Here is a 23,112-nt window from a genome sequence, read left to right on the forward strand (position 1 = left end):
TAATAATTTGAGGCAATAGGCATATCTTAATAATATTTCTGACTACATGTAAATTGGTTTTTAATTCATGATATAATAATTTTAATTTTAAATTTTTATTCTACCGACTGAAACGGGTATCTAAATTGATTTCATTTTTTTTCGTAACTTTTAATGAAATTAATTTGAATCCGTAATGAAATTAATTTGAATCCGTCAATTGATAAATGCAAAAATATATATTAAGACTTTAAAAAAAAAAAAAAAAAAGAAAAAAGAAGTTCATTTAAGTATTTTCTTGGTCTGCCAGTAACATAGTTATACAAAAATAATGTAACGTAACGCTTTACAAGATTAACTACAATAGTATACATTTATTTATTTTTTCATTTATTTACGTCTTCACTCACTAATTTCTATGCAGGACATTAAAGATAAGAAAGAAATACGACGAACTATCTTTTTCCATAGCCAAAGGTAAAAAAAGAAACTATAACCAAACCAATATTGGCATAATTTATCTATTTTGTTCATAAAAAAAGATGTACATTTTAACCGATTAGACGAGAAAGAGGAATAAAATCGATTAGATCATTCTCCCCTCTCCCCTGGAGACGCTAGAAGATTGACAAGAGCGCTGGAAAATAACTGGTGATAGAAGACAGTGGTAGTTGTTGATTCATTAGGAATTTGAATAATTTTAATTTAAAAAAATAAATAAATAAATTACAACTGATTTTCAAAAGTTAGCTCTTTCAACAAAAAAAATTACATATTTCAAAACATGTATCAAAGATTAACTTTTAAAATTAAAACAAATTAATTTTTAATTAAAAGAATATGTCTAAATTAGCAAATTTTGGCCGAGAGTTCCTAAATGCTTACTTACCTATTGGTACTTTTTGGTAATTTATGGATAATCTTGGTTTAAAAATAAACTTCCGTTAATTATTCTCCTAAAGATTAATAATTTGTTGTATCGTGTTTAATTATCTATAATCGTAAGGGGTATTAAAATATATAATATTTTCAGAAGAATCAGCTGGAAGTAGTTTTGAAACAAATGACTATATTTTTACTGTCTTGAGCTAAATTTGAAATTTAGCCGTTAGATTTGAAATATACTAAAACTGAATTACCTTTTTATTTATTTTTAGCTTTATTGAACTAAATAAAGTTCAATAAATTCTGCGATTTATTAGACCCGAATTTAATTTAATATTATAATTAGTCTATAGTTACTTTAAATTTTATTTCGTTCCCTTTTTTATTTACCAGGTTACTTAAATCGTTTTGTTCAACTAAATCATTGTTTTAAGATCAGTTAAAAAGCCCTAAAGCTCAGAAAAATCAATGAAGTTAAACTAATCTCAAATTTCACACGCTGTATATTCTACAAAATATTTTCTATATCCTTACTGATCAGTTATTTTATTTTCTGGATAAATACATTTTGCGGTAAGTTATATTAAATGTATAGAACATACAAATGTTTATATGTAGGTTTAATTGAATATGATAATTTATTAGCCACAGTAAAAACATATATATATAAAATGTAATTGGATTTCAGGGAAAGAAATCTACCTAATAATGAATATCCTAATTCATGTCGTATGAAAAAATAAATATCTTATAATAGCAAATAATACGTGAAGTTGTCTAAAAATAATATTCGTAATAAATTTAAATTACTGTATATACACTTAAAAATCATATATATATATATATATATATATATATATATATATATTTATATAATTACACTTAAATATACATATATTATATAAATATATAATATATATATATATATATATACATATATATATATATATATATATATATATATATATATATATATATATATATATACATATATATCGTATATACACTTAAATATTTCCTTAAAAAAATTAAATTCATTAATTAGATAAACTATACGATACTAATTCATAGTCCTCGGACACGCAGTTCTTTTCTGGAGGAAATTCATCATTAGTTCACTTAAAGAAAAATTTAGAGTAGAAAAGTCTTTATGACAGTCAATTTATTAAAAAAAAAGGTGTATACAAAATAAAAGTTTTTTTAAAAATTTATTAAGTAATTCGTTTATTAAATAACACACAAGACCCTTGTAAGCATATATTATATAAAAATAATAAATATCATGTTCGACAAATTGATTTGTCGGTGTCCCTAATTAGATATATTTCAGATTTGTTTCCCAAAATAAATTATTTATAAAAATAATGGTTTTTGTAAAACAAAATCATAAAATATTACCATTTTCAAAAATATCTTACACAAATTGTAATATAAGAGTAACTGGCAATTACTGATGCATAAAATAAGCAGAAACGTATCAACAAATTTAATTGATATCGTTTAAATATTTAACTGAATTAGAACCGTAAAATTAATTAAATGTAAATTTATTTATAAAATTAGTAAATTGTAATATTAATAAAGAACTTTCTTTTTGAAATATTTTAAAAGCATTTCTCTTTTACTTTACTAATGAAGTTTTTATTCAATCGACCGTAATGTTTTATAATAAAATACTTAATTTTTTATAATAAAATCTATGTTAAATGAAATTATAGATTTTTATGAAAATTATGCGACTATATGATACAACAACTGTGCAAAAATTCTCCATAAAACTGTAAAAAAATTGATAAATATTAAAAAAAAAACAATATATATAACAGATCTTTTTTCTTTTACAGTTTAGCCTCCGGGAATCGCCGTTCAGTATTACTTATGAGGATGATATGTATGAATGTAAATGAAGTGTAGTATTGTACAGTCTCAGTTCGACTATTCCTGAGATGTGTCGTTAATTGAAACCCAACCACCAAAGAACGCCTGTATCCACGATCTAGTATTCAAATCCGTATAAAAGCCTTTACTAGGACACGAACGCTGAAACTCTCGACTTGTAAATCATCTGATTTGAGAAGACGCGTTCACCACCAGACCAACCCGATGGGTCAACATAACAGGTCTAATTATAATTAATATTATTATTCTAATTTACTTATCAATTGCTCATAACTATTTAAAAATTAAATGATCGATTTTTGAGCAAAAAAAATTATACTTCTGTATCAAACTTAAAAGAAATTTTACTATTTTATTGCAATGGTTAGTTACTTAGAATTTTACTTAAATCACTTTCATAAAATGGGATTGTAGCCTATGCAAATAAACGATAACAAATCTGTAATATAAAAAAAAAATCTTGAAAAGCAGTAGATATTTTACTTATAAAAACAAATTGTATTCCAAATTGTCTAATTTTAAAAAATAACATAAGTCATATTATTCCCAAATGTATAATAATATATTATTCTTCATATTATTTATTAAATATATAGAAAGTTTTCAGATATAAAATTTCAGATATATAATTAATTTCTTTTCTACAACTTTATGTGAGTAACCTAAGAAATAACCTTTTACCAACTAAAAAGTAAATATTAAATTCTATACTTCAAATATATATTTTTTTTTTAATTAAAAACAAAAATAAAGTGAGCGAATTCTGATTGTAAATTAAAAAAGGAAATTTTAAACGAAGTATAACACTACAAAAAATAATATTTCAGAATATATTACTTTTAAATTTAAGCAATAATATTTATCTATTTCTTATTTAGTTAGTAATTAGGGTTTATATTCAAAGAAAAAAAACTGTAAAAAAAATTATTTAAAATATCAAGACCTGAAAATTCAACTGTAGAATTATTATTTATTTAAGCTTCACATTATTTTAAACCTTAAAAAACGATGAAGATTTCCGTTTACTAAAATGTCAATTTCTTTTGATTTATGCGAATTTTAATTAATATTAATTTAATAGATAACTCTACAAATTTGCATTAATAAACTTGCATAATCAAATTATATATACATTGTTCAATTTTTTTTCTCTCTTTTATTATTATTTATTTGAAACGGATAAAATAAAATTGTTTTAACATAACAAAGAATATTATTAAAAAAATAATCTTTCCATGTTTTAAAATGCCTCAAAAGTATAACTATTTGTAAAAATAAGAAACTTATTGGAAGATTAAGGTAAGTGAATTTTACTGAAATATGTATACTGTGTTACACATAACGTTAAAAAAGTAGTTAACAGAACAGAAAAAATGAATTTTCTTTCAGAAAACACTTTTAAAAATTATAATAATATTAAAATTAAAAATATTTTTTCGTTTAAAATTTCATAACTCCCTTTGACTGACGTATTTAATAATACTATTAAAATATTTTAACGTAATAATATTTTGTAAATTTAAAAGACAAAAGTTTCTTTCATTTTTTGAAAAAACTTGATCTAAAAATAATTTTCTAAATTCTTAAAACGTTTGACGTTAAGAATTTAACTCGAATACATTACAACAAATATCGGTTTAATACGGTACAGTTTATATTTAATAAGTATAAATAATGAAGTACTTAAATATAAATAATTATTCCTGTATTTTTTTTATTAATAAAACATCTAAAAAGAATCAAAACATTTATTAGTATTATATTCCCCTTTTTCTTTTCATTAGAAGGATTCTATATATATATATATATATATATATATATATAAATTCCTAACAATATAAATATATTGTTTAATAATGTAAAATAAATAAAAAAATGTATTTCATTGCTCCTTATGTTTACTGAGAATAATAATTTGGATTGATTGTTTAATTTCATTTAAAATTAAAAAAAAAATATTTTATAATAATAATGAAAATAACAAGAAGAAAATTGACATATTATTAGTATTAAAATAATAATTAAATTATTTTTAAAATAATAAAATATATTCTTTTCAAAAATACTGTTAAATAAAATTATTTTTAAAATTATTTATTAATTTGCTATTCATTTCTCATATTAATTTAAGTAACCGCCCGAAAATCAAAATATAAAATGCGGTATAAAAAAATAAAATATTATTCTATACCAGGTTTTACTCACCGTAATGAATAAGTTTCTCAATCTTTTAATAAAAATAATAATTTGCATTAATATTATTTAATGTAAAATAAATACAAAAAGAGGAATCTAATAATTTAAAAAAAAATAATTTGTTTTCATTACAAAGAAAAATATATTTCTTTAGAATTATTATAATTGTATAATATTTTATTACCAATTCATTTTATAAACTTAGAATTCTAAATACATATCAATAAAATGTATATTAAAAAAACAACTAAACATTTTTAGACAAAAAAGATTACTTTTTTTTTTTTTAATGAAAACCGCAAAACATTTCTCAGGATTTTAAATATAATTAAACCTTCATTTCCAAATTGTTTTTCACTTGAAATCTGAAAATATTAGGAATATTTCAGATAATGAATTATATTTATATTTATTTTAGGTTAACAGTAAAATGTTACTTTCAATATAAAATATTAGACTGAGGCATTTGATTTATGAATAAATCACTTAAATATTTGTAAACTGATTTACAGTAAAAAAAATCAATCCAATTATTTGTATTATATAAAAAAAAAAATTAACAGAGGAAAGCGATATTAATGAATTAAATACAGATACATCGTTTACTAATTTTTACTGAAAACCAAAGAATAATAATTATATTATTCTATTAATATATACTTTTCTTAAATTTCAAATGATAATATGATTTAGCAGTACCAAAATATAATAAAGAGTATTTTTGAAGTAAAATTATTGTGTTATAATATTAAAATAAAATATATTTATTGTGTTGATATTTTGGGCAAAATTTTCATTACGTAAAACTAAATACGCTTTATACAATTTTTAACATATCAGGTAACGAATTTTAAACTCAGGTATAACAACTTAATTTAAAGGCTTATTATTAAATATAATTCCTCGTACTTTGATTTCTGTAAACGATAGAAATCTCATAGTCGGCATAAATTTTATCGGAAAAAAAGTAAAAAAATAAATTTTAATTATAACATTTTATCACTTTAAAATAAACTACACGTTACTTACTATAGAAAACACAACCTATAAATTAACCACGCTACTGCATTAAATAGGTTTGTTCATTTCAATGACTGTAAAACAAAACTACTTAATCAAATAACAAACAAATAAAGAAAAATTAATTTTTTAAATATATAACTTACGAAGTAAACGAATACATAAAACAGAGCAATTTTGAGTACACAGTTGATTAAGGTAGCGAGCGCCGCACTGTGCAAGAATTTGTAACTCTGATTCTACTGAAGCATGCCAACATTACTATGTCAAACGCAGTACAAAACAAAATAGAAACACGTGTTGGTGAGGTTTTTTTCTTTAATTCCTTTAATGACAAAAAGGGTTTCCGTAAAATAACTAAAAATTATGTTAATGAATCTTGTATACTTGCAGATTTGATTGAAATGTATCCATGTTAATTAAGTAATAGGTTAAGCCTATTACTTATTAGAGTTTTATATAAGTTAATTATTATTATTTTTATTAATATGTCGTGAAACAAATAGTTATTAGTAATTATTTTAAAAAATAATTGAAATTTAACGAAATAAACCGACCTAATTTAACATGATACATGTATTCTGTAAGTCAAAACACGGTAGGCCTAAGAAAAGTATGAGAAAATACATTTTTCTATAAAATATTATCGGACTGATTTTTTATTTTATTATAATAAACAAGTTAAAAGTTTGTAATTCATTTTTAAATTAAGCTATGTACAAAATTTTACTTAGGGTCGTTGTTGTCGGCTTAGGTTATGCGTTTACAATGTAAGATTAAACACTAACCGTATTTTAGACTTAGAAATAGACCTAGCAGTCCTCTACGTTCGCGTTTTACTGTACTTGCGACTTATTAAAACGCACTAAGTAAGTAGTATTAATGTTTACACGAGCGTAACGATTCTTAAGGTAAAATACTAATGTTAGAAATGTTGTCACGCTCTTGTTTCCGCGAATCCGGTCTAGTTTCACGCCACTTCTTAACCGACCGTCGTACTTTCGACGGTCTTCTAATTTTACTACCGATTTATAGTGTACTTTCTTACCTCGTTTGGTCGGCGATCGGAGGTTGTATCCAAGAACGAGCCGCCGCCAGTTGGGTCGAAGAAAGCGGTTCCTCCTTGAGACCCGCCAAAGGCCCTCGTCCCCCGTGGTGTTCCTGGTGCAAGCCAAACATGAGGCCGGCGTTGCGGCCCCCCGGGGGGTACAACTTGCGCCCCCACGCCGCCGCCACGGGGTCCAGCTCGAGCGGCCAGGGGGACCCCGCTGTCGCGTACCCGCACTCCACGGTGCTGCCGTCTCGCTACCGCTGCCTATGTCTTCCGCATCCCGCACTGACGATCACCGGACACTCGCGTCGCCTCCAGAGCAAATTGAATAGTCCGGTTGATGTACGAGCTCGGTCTCCAGAGTAGGGTGCCACCGGGGAGCGACTGATAAGCGATCAGGACTCGCGGGGCGCCGGATGGTCTCGGGGGCAGATAGCTCCGCCTCTACGAGGCGACCAATGGGAGGCGAGGTCTAACCAGCCAATGGGACGACAGGGCGGTACCGCTGCGATCACTGGAGCTCCGGCAGCCGCGGGGACTAGACGTCCCTACGCTCGCGCTCCGTTCCCGGTCCCATCTACAAACACGTACAAATACTGCAAATATTAAAATCCATCATTTTACAATACAACGACCGCATTATATAACCACCGTACGGCCGCAATTACAAAATAACAAATCCCTTTCTGAATAATGTATTTTATATTATCAAAATAAAAACAAAAAAAAAAAAATTCTACGTTATGAATTCTATTATTTTAGTTTTACCTAAATAAAAACTTAATTTCATTTAATTCACTAATACAAAAAGAAAGACGGCGCGTTTACTTAAACACTCATCGATGGACGAGTTCATAAATAATTAAGACGAAAATTAAATACACAAAAAGAAGTGTTAATGAAAAATGCACTAATATTTTATGAAATTTATCAATGAAATTTTGAAAAATACGTACGACGAAAATTTTAAACGGTTTTATATTGCACGTCTACAGATTACTGAATGTATCGCCTGTTTAATGCGTTTCATAAAATTAACCAAAATATATTTTAAAATTTATTAATAGAAAAAACTGAAAGCTTCGCAACCTTAAAATTTGAATAAAAAACGTTGTCGTTAATATTTTCTGAAATTAAGAAAAGTTATATCCGAAGAAAATTATTTAAAGTCTACCGAATAAATATCTTACAAATTGTTTATTATTAATAATAATTATAGTTAAATATGCCACAAGAACAGATCATAAAGCACTTTTCAATCTTTTCCCATCTAGTAAAATTTAATAACAAAATTATCACAAAAACAAAAAAAATCACACATTATTGATTAACATGATGTAAAATATACATAGCTGTTTAAAGCAAACCACACTTATTAAACTATTAACGAATTGCAAGGTACTTATTTCTTGTTCGTTATCAAACAAAAAGATCTTCAAATAAATTCATCATCATTATTTCATACAATTATTATTTTTTTCGGTTAATATGGACTTTTATGCTTTATGTATTTTATCCATTTTTTCACAGCTTTCTTGATCGTTAAAGATAAATACGTCAGGGCATTTTCTTTAGTTATTAGTCTAATAGAATTTATCTACAAAATTCTTGATATCATCTTTATACTACATAGTATAATTACGCGCTGGTGTAAATAAAATATATATTTACCATTCGTGTTCTTTACAAGCGTTTTATTCCTAGCCTTGTTTATATTATAGTGAATATTTTTGATAGTTTTTAGATTACGCAGTTAATCAATAAATATTTTTATACGCACCTTACATGCACATTATTAAACGATAATGAACAGATTTACATCTTGTGCAAGCATATATAAAACTAACATATGAATTTTCTGTCCAAATTCTTTCCAGTATACTTTTAGATATACGAGTAGTTAAGGTATTTCCTTTACGGTTTTGTAAATGAAAAATAATATTGAAAAGATGTATTTGATTTGAAAATTACACATTTTTACTGAACAAGTTTTTCTATATTTAAAAATAACAAAATTATTCGGCTGAATAAAATATTAACTTAGATATGAATTTGTTCTATATTTTTTTTTTAGAATAAAAACGACATACAATTTAAGTCCAGCGTTTAATAAAAAATCAATTTGAATAATTTCACTGATTATATGTACTTGTTTAACCGATTTAAATCAGTTAAAGGAGTTCTTATCCGATTCAAATTTAGTCAAATTTATAAACCGCCAAATCAATAATAATACATAGAAATATTTATTACATATCCGTTTTAATATATTACGAATGTATGATATATATATATAATATATCTACAAAGCTTTATGAATATATATTTCAGATATATTTATACATACATAACATAGACTTTACTTAAGTATAATATTATCTACATCGTAAATTTATTTTAAAAAAAGTTTGCCATAGAATTGCACCAGTTACTTAACTAATATATTTTTGACTTGTACAAAAATTAATTAAATTCAATTGTAGAAAAATCTTTAAAAAATGTTTCCAAATATGATAAAAAAATATTAAAATCTAAAATTAGACGGCCAAATCTATTGTTAAACTAAAATATTAAGAAACAAATAAAATATTTAATATAAATTATCTTTATTTTACAAATACAATTAGATTACCGTGTCTTTCATTTATAGTTTGGCGTCGACTGATAAATTCAATTTTTATGATTATTACTTCTTTCTTTATTTTTCTGTTTAACCACCGTAAGGTATTACTTTAGAGGATGAATGAATGTAAATGAAGTGTAGTCTTGTTCGGTCTCAGATCTACCATTCCTGTGATGTGTGGTTAATTGAAACCCAATCACCAAAGAACACCGGGTCATTTTCCGGATTCGACAGCTACTTTTTTCATCCAAATCGGTAGATGTTTGAAGGTATTTGCAAAGCAATTACTAATATAATACAACCAAACTTAACCTACGCTAACTTCATCTTGCAAGCGTAGTTAGTTTGTTTTAGGTTATATTTATAATTGTAAGCATAGTGCTTATTATATTGGACTATTTCAGGTAGATTCAGAAGACCCATGTTTGAATAAAATCGATGAACAGTAATAAAAATAATAGGTTAGCGAGCAAAGGGGGCGACTTTATGTTTAGTCAGATTATGTTGATTCCGTGTACTGACGAATATGTCAATTTACGTTAATTTCGTTTAAATATAGTTTTGTTTTTTCATTTGTTCATTTGTGTATTTATCATTTACCTCTATTTCTTCAATATATTTTTAGTTAAGCATTTAAAAACAAGCTGCTTTACAAGTATTAAGTTTAAAACTTTTTTAAAAATTGGCTGTCGGATTCCGAAAAATGTACCAAACACCGGTATCCACGATTTAGTATTCAAATCCGTATAAAAGTAACTGCCTTTAATAGGGTTTAAATCTTAGAACTTTCGACTTCGAAATCAGAAATGATTATTACTAATAAAATATCATTATAATCTACGTTTTAGTATGATCTATTTTTATCAAATTGTACTAATTAACTTCCATCATAATACAATTTATTTTCGTTTATGCACATCTCTTTTATTATTAATACACGCGGTGGTTTTTCCAAAAAAAGAGATGCGTAATGAACAAATTTTATATATTTTTTTTTTGTCTTGACTGTCTGACTTGTCATTTGACTGGTTTGATGCAGCTCTCCAAGATTCCCTATCTAGTGCTAGTCGTTTCAATTCAGTATACCCTCTACATCCTACATCCCCAACAATTTGTTTTACATACTCCAAACGTGGCCTACCTACACAATTTTTCCCTTCTACCTGTTCTTCCAATATTAAAGCGACTATTCCAGGATGCCTTAGTATGGGGCCTATAAGTCTGTCTCTTCTTTTAACTATATTTTTCCAAATGCTTCTTTCTTCATCTATTTGCCGCAATACCTCTTCATTTGTCACTTTATCCATCCATCCATCCATCCACTTTAACCCATCTAATTTTTAACATTCTCCTATAGCACCGCATTTCAAAAGCTTCTAATCTTTTCTTCTCAGATACTCCGATCGTCCAAGTTTCACTTCCATATAGAGCGACAATCCAAACATACACTTTCAAAAATCTTTTCCTGACATTTAAAGTAATTTTTGATGTAAACAAATTATATTTCTTACTGAAGGCTCGTTTAGCTTGTGCTATTCGGCATTTTATATCGCTCCTGCTTCGTCCATCTTTAGTAATTTTACTTCCCAAATAAAAAAATTCTTCTACCTCCATAATCTTTTCTCCTCCTATTTTCACATTCAGCGGTCCATCTTTGTTATTTCTACTACATTTCATTACTTTTGTTTTGTTCTTGTTTATTTTCACGCGATAGTTCTTGCGTAGGACTTCATCTATGCCGTTCATTGTTTCTTCTAAATCCTTTTTACTCTCGGCTAGAATTACAATATCATCAGCAAATCGTAGCATCTTTATCTTTTCACCTTGTACTGTTACTCCGAATCTAAATTGTTCTTTAATATCATTAACTGCTAGTTCCATGTAAAGATTAAAAAGTAACGGAGATAGGGAACATCCTTGTCGGACTCCCTTTCTTATTAGGGCTTCTTTCTTATGTTCTTCAATTGTTATTGTTGCTGTTTGGTTCCTGTACATGTTAGCAATTGTTCTTCTATCTCTGTATTTGAACCCTAATTTTTTTAAAATGCTGAACATTTTATTCCAGTCTACGTTATCGAAAGCCTTTTCTAGGTCTATAAACGCCAAGTATGTCGGTTTGTTTTTCTTTAATCTTCCTTCTACTATTAATCTGAGGCCTAAAATTGCTTCCCTTGTCCCTATACTTTTCCTGAAACCAAATTGGTCTTCTCCTAACACTTCTTCCACTCTCCTCTCAATTCTTCTGTATAAAATTCTAGTTAAATTTTATATATATAAGATGGTAATAATCCGGAGAAAAATATTGTAATAAAACACTAAATTTGGGAGGAACAATGAACAAAAACAAAAGGATCGTTAACTAATTAATGACTGCTTAACAATCGGAATTACCTTTAATTTTGGAGAAACAGTATTTTTTCCTCTCTCTTTTTATAAACGGTTTTTAAGAAATTTTTTATTATCACACTTATTTTCAGTAAGTGTAATAATTTCCTTGCAAATAGTAATTAACTGGACATCGGAGTTTTTGATTAATTTTTGTACTCAACTTTAGGTACTTAACAATTTAGCAATACGTTATCTAATATCAGTCAAAATACCACGAAATTTATTATTAAAAACCAAAACGCAAAATCTGTTGATTATTATTTTGTATTCTAATAACTTATTCGCAATATACTACCGTAACTAGCGAAAAAAATTCTTTAACAAAACGAATACTTTTATTTGAAATATTAAATATATTATAATTAATCGCTATATAAAACGTACTATTCTTAACTTAACGAACTTGTGTTTCACATTTTATTCGAGAATTAAAAAAAAAACTGTTTTTAACAGGCATATTACGTAATTACTTTCACAATATGTGTTAGAATGAAATCTGACGTAAGATTCTTAGTCTTCTTCTTCAAACAATGGACAAGACAAAATGCGCTTGTTCCGGATAGGTTTTCCTTTTTTAATTTCCAATGACGATCTTTTTTTTTGACATAAAACTATTTTTGACAGTCAAATAGGCGTACGTATTATTTCGGTTTTTTCTGTTCTCCCCTGCAATGGTTTTTTTAAGAACAATTACATAAAATAGTAAAACTGCTTAAATTCATTAAGGAAATAATAATTGTTATATTTTAGTAATATACCTACATGTCGACATTAAAAATTACATGTATTAGATGCTGATCATTTATTAAAAAATCCAAAAAAGGTAGGCGGTCCAGGAATTACAGTAGAGATAGACGAGTCTCATTTTCAAAAAGAAAGTAGAATAGAAGCAGAATTCTTCCAAATCAGCGGGTACTGGAGGTATTTGCACAGAAATTATAATCTAACCAAAGTTAACCTATGCTCGCTGATTAACAGTAACGTTATTGATTATTTAAATAATAAATTCAATAATTATTGAAATTTCTGGATTAATTTTAAACAATCATAAACACCTTTAAATAATAAACGTGTTTAAACATAAGCGATTACTATAGTAATACGTAACGTAAAAAAATCATTGTGGGGAAAACAGAAAAGGCATATTACTTCCGATATTTTTTTCATAAGCTCTTTTATCGACTTGATAACTAGCTCTTAATATTTTCACTTGTTATTCTAGTACCTTTTATTTACTTTTATATAATAATTATCTAACGCTGAATACTATTTTCACATTTTGTTCAGAGACACGTACTATATACCTCTGAAGTAATGACGGAACGAACATAACATTTAAACTAATTTATTTCTATTTTTACAACTTTTATTAGTTTAAAAAAAAACCGTTAAAAATTTATTCAATTTCTTTCTTAAATCATTGTTTTAATCGTAATTTATATTTGAATATTTACAACGAGATACCGGTTTGTTTCGTCAGATACCGTGCACAACTATTTTTTTATCTTACAAGATACATGTAAGATTAAAAGCGGTATGCAAGATCAAGAAAATGTAATAAATAATATCTAAGCTACTTATACGAGATTAAAATAATGCCAGTGCCCTTAAAAAATAGTTTTTGGTTAATGTAAGTTTTAAAAAATAAACTTCACAATAAGCACATACATACATAAATAAATATAAAATATAACTTAAACTTTCTTATATTAAAATTACTTTTATTTAAAAAAACCCGTAGATAAATGAACAACGGCAAATAAGTCACGGAACATATGTAAGCTTACTTAATTTTCTTTAAATATTACTAGATTTTGCTACATGACGTAAATCATAACAAAAAAAAAATATATTATCTATTACTATGCTGTTATTCTAATGAATACGGCTTAAATTTTTTTATTTCAAATTAAGTAATTATGATGATACCTTAACAAAAAGAAGATTTAATAATATTACATACTCCTACAATTATCATCTGTACGCATGTTTTGGCTAAAGTATTTATAAATAAATGCACAGTAGTAAACTATTATAGACCGAACATATTTAATTTGTTTATTTAGGAGTATTTTGTATTAACTCGACTTACAGCAACAGAAGGTAATAAAATATATTCTTTAATCATCTTAGCCTGGCTATTATATGCTAAATTAATAAGTTTAGAGATCAAACAATTAATTAAATTGTAAAATCACAACTTCTAAAATCATTCAACTAATTTTCTTTTGGATCTACACAAAGACCGCGAAAATAGATTTTTTATATGTAATTAATATGTGCGACTCTTGTAATAAATTTTTTACCAAATTGAATTTTAATAATTATGTGTAAACATTAACCTGAAGGTACGTAAAAATTATATCGATTTATTAAAAAAATTTTGTTTTGGAATGAATTAATAATCTATTAAATTTTGACATGAAGAAAAACTTTAAAAGTATCCAGAAGAAATTACATTTTTTTTAAAAATTTAGTAGTTATCTGAATAAAGTTACAAATAAATTACGGCATAATATTAAAATGATTCTATAAATAGTTTAAACGTAAGACTAACAATATTTTAACAGGATTTAACATAAGATTAACAGTAAAACATAAAAATTTACAGCTATATTTCTAAATATTATCGCTTCAAATTTATAAATAAAAAGTTTTTTCCAATCGTCATATATATTAGTAAATATTGTAACTAAACTAATATTTTAATACAGTCGTTTAATTAAAAATGTATATAATTCAATTAATTATTAATTAATAGCAATAATATTTATTTTTTAATTTTATTTTTCTAATCTATTCAACTAGTGAACAATCCCCCACGTCCTAATGAGATGAGGATGATATACATGACATGCAAATGAAATGTAGACGTGTACAAATTCAGGCCGACCATTCCTGAGACGTGTAATCAATTGAACCCCAACCACAAAAGTACACCGGTATCCAAATCCGTATAATAGCAACTAACATTTACTAGGATTTGAACCTCAGAACCGTTGACTTTGAAAATCAGCAGTTAAAAGTTGATTTGCAACGTCCAGTTAACCACTAGATCAGCCCGGTGAACAAAATCCACATCGGGTTCGTCTAGTGGTGAACTCGTCATCGCAAATCGGCTTATTTAAAGTCAAGAGTTCTTAGTTTTATACATTTTGCATAACTAGATCGTGGATACCGGTGTTCTTTGGTGGTCGGGTTTCAATTAACCATACATATCAGGAACGGTCAGCTTGAGACGGTACAAGAGTACACTTCATTTACATTCATACATATCATTCTCATTCATCTTCTGAAGTAATACCTTACGGTGGTTCTGGAGGCTAAAATAGAAAATGAAAAAAAAAAGGTTTGGTCTAGCGGTAAACTTGTCGTTGTAAATCAGCTGATTTCAAAGTCGAGAGTTCTACGGTTCAAACCCTAATAAAGGTTGCTTTTATTCGGATTTGGGCATTAGGTTGTAGATACCCGTGTTCTTTAGTGGTTGGGATTCAATTAATTATACATCTCAGGAATGATCGGCCTGAGTATATGCAAGATTACACGTTTAGTTCACACAGATCTTGTTGAGTCGACAATAACTTTAATTCTCGATGCGATTATAAGTTAAAAAAAAAATAATATTGTAAGAAATAATGCCGTAATGCATAAAACTTGTCTCTTAAATTCCAAGAAAAATAAACATTACTTTTTAAATAAAAGATTAGAGGATAATTTGTTTTTTTTTTCATTTATATAATCACCCTTAAATAATAAAATATGTTTATAATAAACATAACTTGGGGTTTATATATACACGTATATAAAACTACATTAGTAAAATAATAACAAAAAATCTACTTAGTATAACAATTAAATGTTGCGTATAGCTTAAAAGCTATTTTATATTTGCATAATTTTTCACGCGCTATTTTCTTCTGGAAGGATTGATTAAATTATTTTAGAAATTACTATTTTGATTGTTAAACAATCATCAGTAATCACTGCAGAATAAGTATACATAAAAAAGGATAGATATTTATCTAACTAATTATCATTTATTTAAATAAATGAAAACGAATAAAAAAATATTATAAATATTAACGTTTCTTTTCTAAATGAAAATATAAATAAACATTATTTTTTGGAACGTATAAATTTTCTAATGTACTTCAACCATCTTTTAGCATTTTTGTTATTTATTTATTTATTCATAAGCCAACCAGAATATTATAATATATATATATATATATATATGATTCAACATCTTTGCCAAAATTAATTAATATATATAAGAATGAATATGAAATTAGTTTTATTTTTACATTCCAACAGAAACACAGATATTTTGATGTAAAAGAGAGATCTGATACGACAAATTCATCTGACCAGCCCGGCAAGGGGTTAAATAACAAATATAATTATATAAATTAAAGTTTTACTCAGCAAAAATTTTTAAATATATTTCCAAGTACTTTCACAGTTGCTACTCCATCATCAGGGATTTCTTATAAGATGTTAATTCTAAATTCATATGTCACATGTGTAATTATATTTAAATTAAAACCGTTACGTTCATAAGAGTCGGTCGTCAAGAAATAAAAAATAATTTATACGTCAATAAAACTGTAACGTCATGTCCGTAATATGTTTACGACTATTACCTTTGAAAATCCCTGAAGATGGAGAAGCGACTCCGAAAGTAGTTGAAAATATATTTTAATTTATACAATTATATTAATATCAACGCTGCCAAATGCTAAGAAGATTAAATTTAAACAAATATAAGTCAGTTGATTCGTTTCAAAGACATCTAACGAAAAAATGTTCTTAATTTATTTTTAAGGATTAAATACAAGAAAAATTGTTAAAATAGTATTATATTTACTACAATACTCTTTTTTAATCGAGGAAAACACAATGCATAAGCTTTCCATATAAAACGTGAAAAAATAATTTGAGTATCAATAACTCACCTTTTAATTGTACAAAGGGTGCATGTAATATAAGAAAATAATAGATCATTAGTAAAATAAAAGCTTTTTATTTAATAAAAGCTAGATCATTAGCGATAGAAAAAACTTAAAACCTGTCGAAAATTTCCGCGTGAGTATGAAAAACATTTTTATCACCGATAAAAACTTCTAATAATTTACAAACTTCCAAGAACTACTATTGTTTAAATACAAAAAAATTTAAATCTACTATGTTAGTGGGCTAATAATGCACAGTAATATTATGACTGCTTAAAATTAAATTTATCTATTTATCTGAAGGATTGTTAAATTTATTTGTCTGAATACAGCTAACAACAAATAATAATTCCAGTTGTAACATTTACAATTATGAGTTATACGAAGGAAATATAGTACATAAAACTGTAAATAATTCTGAAATTAAATTACAGAGATCACTATATAATTAATACACCTCTGTTCTGAACAATAAAAAAGTTTGTTTTATATCTAAGTAATTTATATATAAAAAAATTAACTATATACGAGTTAAGTTTTGTGTAATTTTTTTAAGCTATGGTTTTCACACAGCAAGAAGAATTTTGAGGTTTTTAAAATTCAAATAAGCTTACGTATAGAATCTGCTTGAAAAACTACCCGTAAATTTACATATACACTTACATACTAGATTTATAATTTAAAAAATAATATTTTGATAAAATCATCTTAAATTAATTATAATAATCTCCAGCGAAAGTAATTTTCTGCCAAATAAACTTCGATAATCTATTTTTAATTTTGTCGTTAAGTCACCGCTTTCCAAAATCGAATCGTATTGTATAAAATTATTTTGATAATCGACGCTTTAAGCTTACTAGAAAGTTTAGATGATCGTGAACAGTAAAATATTTTTGTTGGAGAACAAAAATAAAATTTAACTTACCCCACTTTACGCACAACAAAAGGACATCAGCAACCCAAAATATCAAGCATTTTCGATATATTACAACGTAAGATCTCTCAATAAATATTACGCCATAAAAACACTCATGTACCATAAGTAGAACACCCTGCCATACTCTTACAAAAAAAAAATCCAAATTATAAAACGTCCATTATTAGCATTTAAATAACGGGTGGATTTTCGGTCAAATTATATAGTAACAAACCAGTTGTAACCATAATTTCCTATAAGCTGTGCGACTTGCGGCCGCGCAATGATTTTATAGGTATTGCAATAAATTGCACAGTGAAATTGCCCGCGCATTTACGATCACCTATTGTAAATATACACCGTTAGAGAAATATCATCGGAACGTCAGAATTATACTAAACGATTATTATTAATATTTGATTGAAAATTATTATTCGATTTATTGAACGTGTATCTTTGCACTTACAGAGCAGTTTTTCAGATGAAAACTTAAAATATAGACAAGCATTTGATAATGAAATTATTATAAATGCAGGAAACAATTTCGATTTCGGAAAGCAAGCTATAATACAGCTTTCCAAAAAAATATTCGTAATTAATGGCAAATAAAAACTTCGGTATAGATAAAATATAAAACGAAAATTCAGAAATAAAATTTACAATTCTAGAGAAAAATTAAATTAGGATTGTTCAAGACTTTTAGCGGTATATTAACCTTTGTCCAAACTAATCCTGAATTTTCTAACCTATCCTTTCTATATGACCTTAAGGAAACTTATCAGGCGTCCAGCACAAACTGCTAAAGTGAATTTCTGTTATGAATTCCATCAAAAAAAAAAAAAATACCGAAACAAACTCAAAAATGAACACCCGAGTGACGTTATGAGAATTAAAATTACATTTATCCAACGGTTAAGAAGCAAATTCAAATGAAGTTTACAAAGAATGAAATTTATGCAAGACAGAAGATAAAAAAATTAAAAAGTAAAGAAAATTATTGATCTAAAACAGAACAAGTTACCTAATTGTTTTCGTTTAAATTTGTATACATGAGTGAATTTATTGTATAATTTATAAATATATCACGATAAAAAATTTTGCATAAATTGATTTTTGAATAATTTTTTTTGGCCGCAATTGATTTTTCAGCGCACAATTCTAAAAAAAAAAAAAAAAACATTAAAGGGAACTTGGGTTGCAACATAATTCTTAAAAAACTTATAATTATTTTTTATAATAAATTTATTATTTTGAATAATTCGCACACTAATATTGAGACGTACCATACCATCTACTACCATCTAATTGCGTCGTCTTTGATTGAAAAGACTTCATATTTTCGAAAAATTAAAATAATTTTAAAAAATACATTTTTCTAATGTATTTTTTTCTTTAACATAAAAAAAAATGATTTTTATTTAGTTTTTTACTTCCTTGTACGAAGTAAAGAAAGTATTGTGATCGCGAAATATTTCGGTTTGCAAATTTCAACGGAAATATCCATTTGACCATTCCTGAATCCATTTTGACTAGTTTCGGCGTGACGTCTGTCCGTATGTATGTATCACGCATAACTCAAAAACGATTAGCCGTAGGATGTTGAAATTTGGAATTTAGGACTGTTGTAACATCTAGTTGTTCATCTCTCTTTTTGTTTGCAATCAATTGAACCAAAAGTGTCCAAAAAAGCCCAAAATCCAAAAAAAATTGAAGTTTGTACTTTTTCTTAAATACAGAAATAAATTCTCATCGAGACATTTTCAATATTATATCATAAGTGATACTTATTTTCATTAGTTCCAGAGTTATAGCCAAATAAAATTTTAATTAATGAAATATTTAGATCTTAAAGGGGAAGGCACATCGTTTCGAATCAGACTTCATCTACTTTTTTTAATTTAAATATATTGATTTATTAATAATAAATTATTAGTCTCTCATTGTAAAAAAAAAATTATGGTAATAATTCAATAACAAAAAAAAAAAAAATTAAAAAATATCAGAAGGTTTCAACCTTCTTATATTTTTTAATTTTTTTTTTTTTTAAATAATTAAAAAAAAATTTTTTGTACTTTTAATTTCAAAAGATGTGTAAATGAAATTTAATAAGCGTAGAAGGAAGTTATGTAGTATCCACTTAAAATTGATTAATATCAAGCTGGGTTTTGTTAAACCGCATTTATATTTTCAAAACACGACTTATTCTTACTACGTCAATTATTCGGACAAGAAGGTAGTTTTTTTTTAAATCTACTTCAAACTAAATATTTTTTTCTTAAAGCTGTCTAAAATAATTGAATTTAAAATTACAAATCAATAAAATTGATTAATTCCAAGCTGGGTTTTTTAAACCGCATTTATATTTTCATAACACGACATATCATTACTACATCAATTATTCCGGCAAGAAGGTAGTTTTTTTTAAAATCTTCGTCAAAATAAATATTTTTCGCTTAAAGCTGTGTAATATAATTGAATTTGAAATAAAAAATCAATAAAATTGATTAATATTAATGTGGGTTTTTTAAACCGCATTTATATTTTCAAAACACGACATAATCTTACTACGTCAATTATTCGGACAGAAGGTAGTTTTTTTTTAAATCTTCGTCAAACTTAATATTTTTCGCTTAAAGGTGTGTATAAAAAATTGAATTTAAAATAAAAAGTCAATAAAATTGATTAATATCAAGTTGGGTTTTTTTATTAAATTCCACATTTTTTATTTAACTAAAACGCCGTAAAATTATAAATGGTTTTTTAAATTTATTTTGAGATTAAACTCTCACCCCAAGATCGAAACCCAATCTAAGTCAATAATTACATCTAGTAGATATACGAAATATTTATGTAATATACTGAAATCATATTATTAATATCTTAATTGTATCCTAATCACGTTTGATTTAAATTTGTTATTCTTAGAGAAATTAAGTGTAACGATAAAAATATAAAACAATTATTAAATAATGATAAAATATAAAAGATATCCATTATAAGACTGAGAAGCCTTATTTTCGATACTTAATCCGAGGTCGTAATAATAATATATATTAAGTATAATTCCAAAGTAATAAGAAAAAAATCTGTAATAAAGATTTTATCAATAATAAAAAATGTATTTTCAACAAATTCAACGTTATAGAAATATATTACCGAAGAAATAAACGTCAAAACATTTTAGTTTTTTATTAACTAATAAAACTGACCCGATTACTTCTACAAATACAGTGTTTACATCCAGTTAACAGTAAAAAGTTATTTAAATTCGAAAAAAAGGATCTGCAGGATTATACTGTTTCAACAGCCGATCTACAGTCCTATGTCGTAAGTGAAAAGTAAACACTTTTCACTGCGATATAGCATAATTAACATCGATAAAAAGTAATAAAATAAAGGTAATAAATAAAAAGATCCAATAACAAAACTAAGATATTCTACTTCTTCGGTAAATTAGCTAGGAATATATAAGATGTATTAGTTTGTTTTAGAGACAGATTCTGTTTTTTAACAGAATCATTCGTGGGCTTATCGATCGAGACCAGCGAACAAAATTATACACGAAGTAACACTTTTTAAAAACTACGATTCCGGGTTCTTAACTCTCTACATCGACGGCAATATTAGTATCTATAAAAGTTAGACATTTTAATAAAACATTTTAAAATAAAAATTCAACCTCATACGTAAAATTCTTTTATTTTTTAAAGAGAAACTTAAACATTTAGAACATACAATATATTTGAATAACAAATATTTTTAACAGATAAAAACACTGAATTAGAGAATAAAATATTTAATAGTAGCTTATTGTATCTTTTATTTTTATTATAGGGATGTCAGTTTTACTCGATAACGTTTTTTATGCAACTAAGGATGAAAACCGCCGTACGTTCCGTAAGCAATCGCACTTTACCAGAGTGTTTACAGATTTACTTAAGGTTCCGAATTGATCTGTTAGGGTGGGAAGTACTTCCAAAATATCAAAATGGGAAATAAAGGATAAAGTATATGGAAAGCAAGTGAATAGCAACAAAAGGATATCCGCTCCGTTGGTACCGCATCCAAAGGATACCTTCCTCTACTAACGGGTATTCATCTCTTTTTCTCTCACACACTCACTCTCTCTCTCTCTCTCTCTCTCTCTCTCTCTAAGTTTTTCAAGAGTTCGGAAAATTATTAACCGGATGGAAGCGGAATATTACTGATGACTAATCTAGTGTTAAAAAGGTCATAAAGTGTTTTGTTTAAAAACAGTTTCTCCAGAATGAATGTCTGCTTCACGAAAGAAAAAGCTTCGTGCTTTGAAGAGCTATGTCCTTATAGTCGGTCCTTTCGAGTTCGAGATGGAACGATGGTATCCGAAGACTTTACGCTAGAAAACTGAATACCATAGGGAAGTGTCTTAAGTGCTACCTTATTTGCCGTAGCCATAAATACTTTAACTAACTGCATGCGGAAACCTGTTATGCGTTCGTTATTTTTAGATGATTTTTTTACTTACATTGTTTGCAGAACTTGAGTTACAAAAGAAGCCTCCGACAGGCTTCTCAAAAACAAACAAAAAACCGTTTTGAATCGTGGTATAAAACGACTGGATTCACTTTATCCCCGGAAAAAACGATATGCAATTTGTTTCCCCGGATGAGGGAATATGTTGACCACATGTTCACCATATGTTTTATACGGTGAACCAGTTGAACCTTGCATCCGGGTTAGATTTTAGTTAGCTGTAGTCCGTTCCCATATAGACTACGGCTGCGTGGTTTATTCGTCCGCACGGGGCACCGTTCTTATAATGCTCGATGCAGTTCATCAGTCATTTATCCGTCTTGCGTTTTCTTCATGTTCACTAATAAGTCTACTAGTGGACAGTAGGATGAAGTATCTGTTTGGAATGGACGAAACCAAATGATCTGCTATGTAGTTCGCATTAAAGCGCAACGAAATCATCCTACCTTTAAATGCGGGATTCTCCAACCAGCGTATTAATCAATATGAGGAACAGCCAAGATCTACTGCTCTACTAGCCATCGGAGCTCAGCGCCTTTTCTTATCTCTAAATATATAATTACGTACAATTCTTACTGTTACCGTTATTCCCTCCCCCCCCCCCCAGCCTTGACGGACTTCTCTCGTAAATTATTGCTTTAGTCTTTGTCAATATAAAAACTACACGAATCCGTTTATCTTAAAAGAAAAA

The 23,112-nt window shown here is 26.8% G+C and overlaps 1 protein-coding gene across 1 annotated transcript in view; it reads right to left on the reverse strand.

The window, feature by feature from the left end:
* The window catches only part of kn (EBF transcription factor knot), a 383,752-nt gene extending 376,594 nt beyond the window's left edge, over positions 1-7,158 (reverse strand). Inside the window, exon 1 of the mRNA XM_075365598.1 lies at positions 7,028-7,158. Coding sequence (XP_075221713.1) covers positions 7,028-7,158 — 131 coding nt within the window. The remainder of the gene's footprint in view (positions 1-7,027) is intronic.
* Between the last annotated feature and the right edge of the window lie 15,954 nt (positions 7,159-23,112).

The sequence above is a fragment of the Lycorma delicatula genome, chromosome 5 (genome assembly GCF_047948215.1).
Source record: "Lycorma delicatula isolate Av1 chromosome 5, ASM4794821v1, whole genome shotgun sequence".
Classification (NCBI taxonomy): Eukaryota; Metazoa; Arthropoda; class Insecta; order Hemiptera; family Fulgoridae; genus Lycorma; species Lycorma delicatula.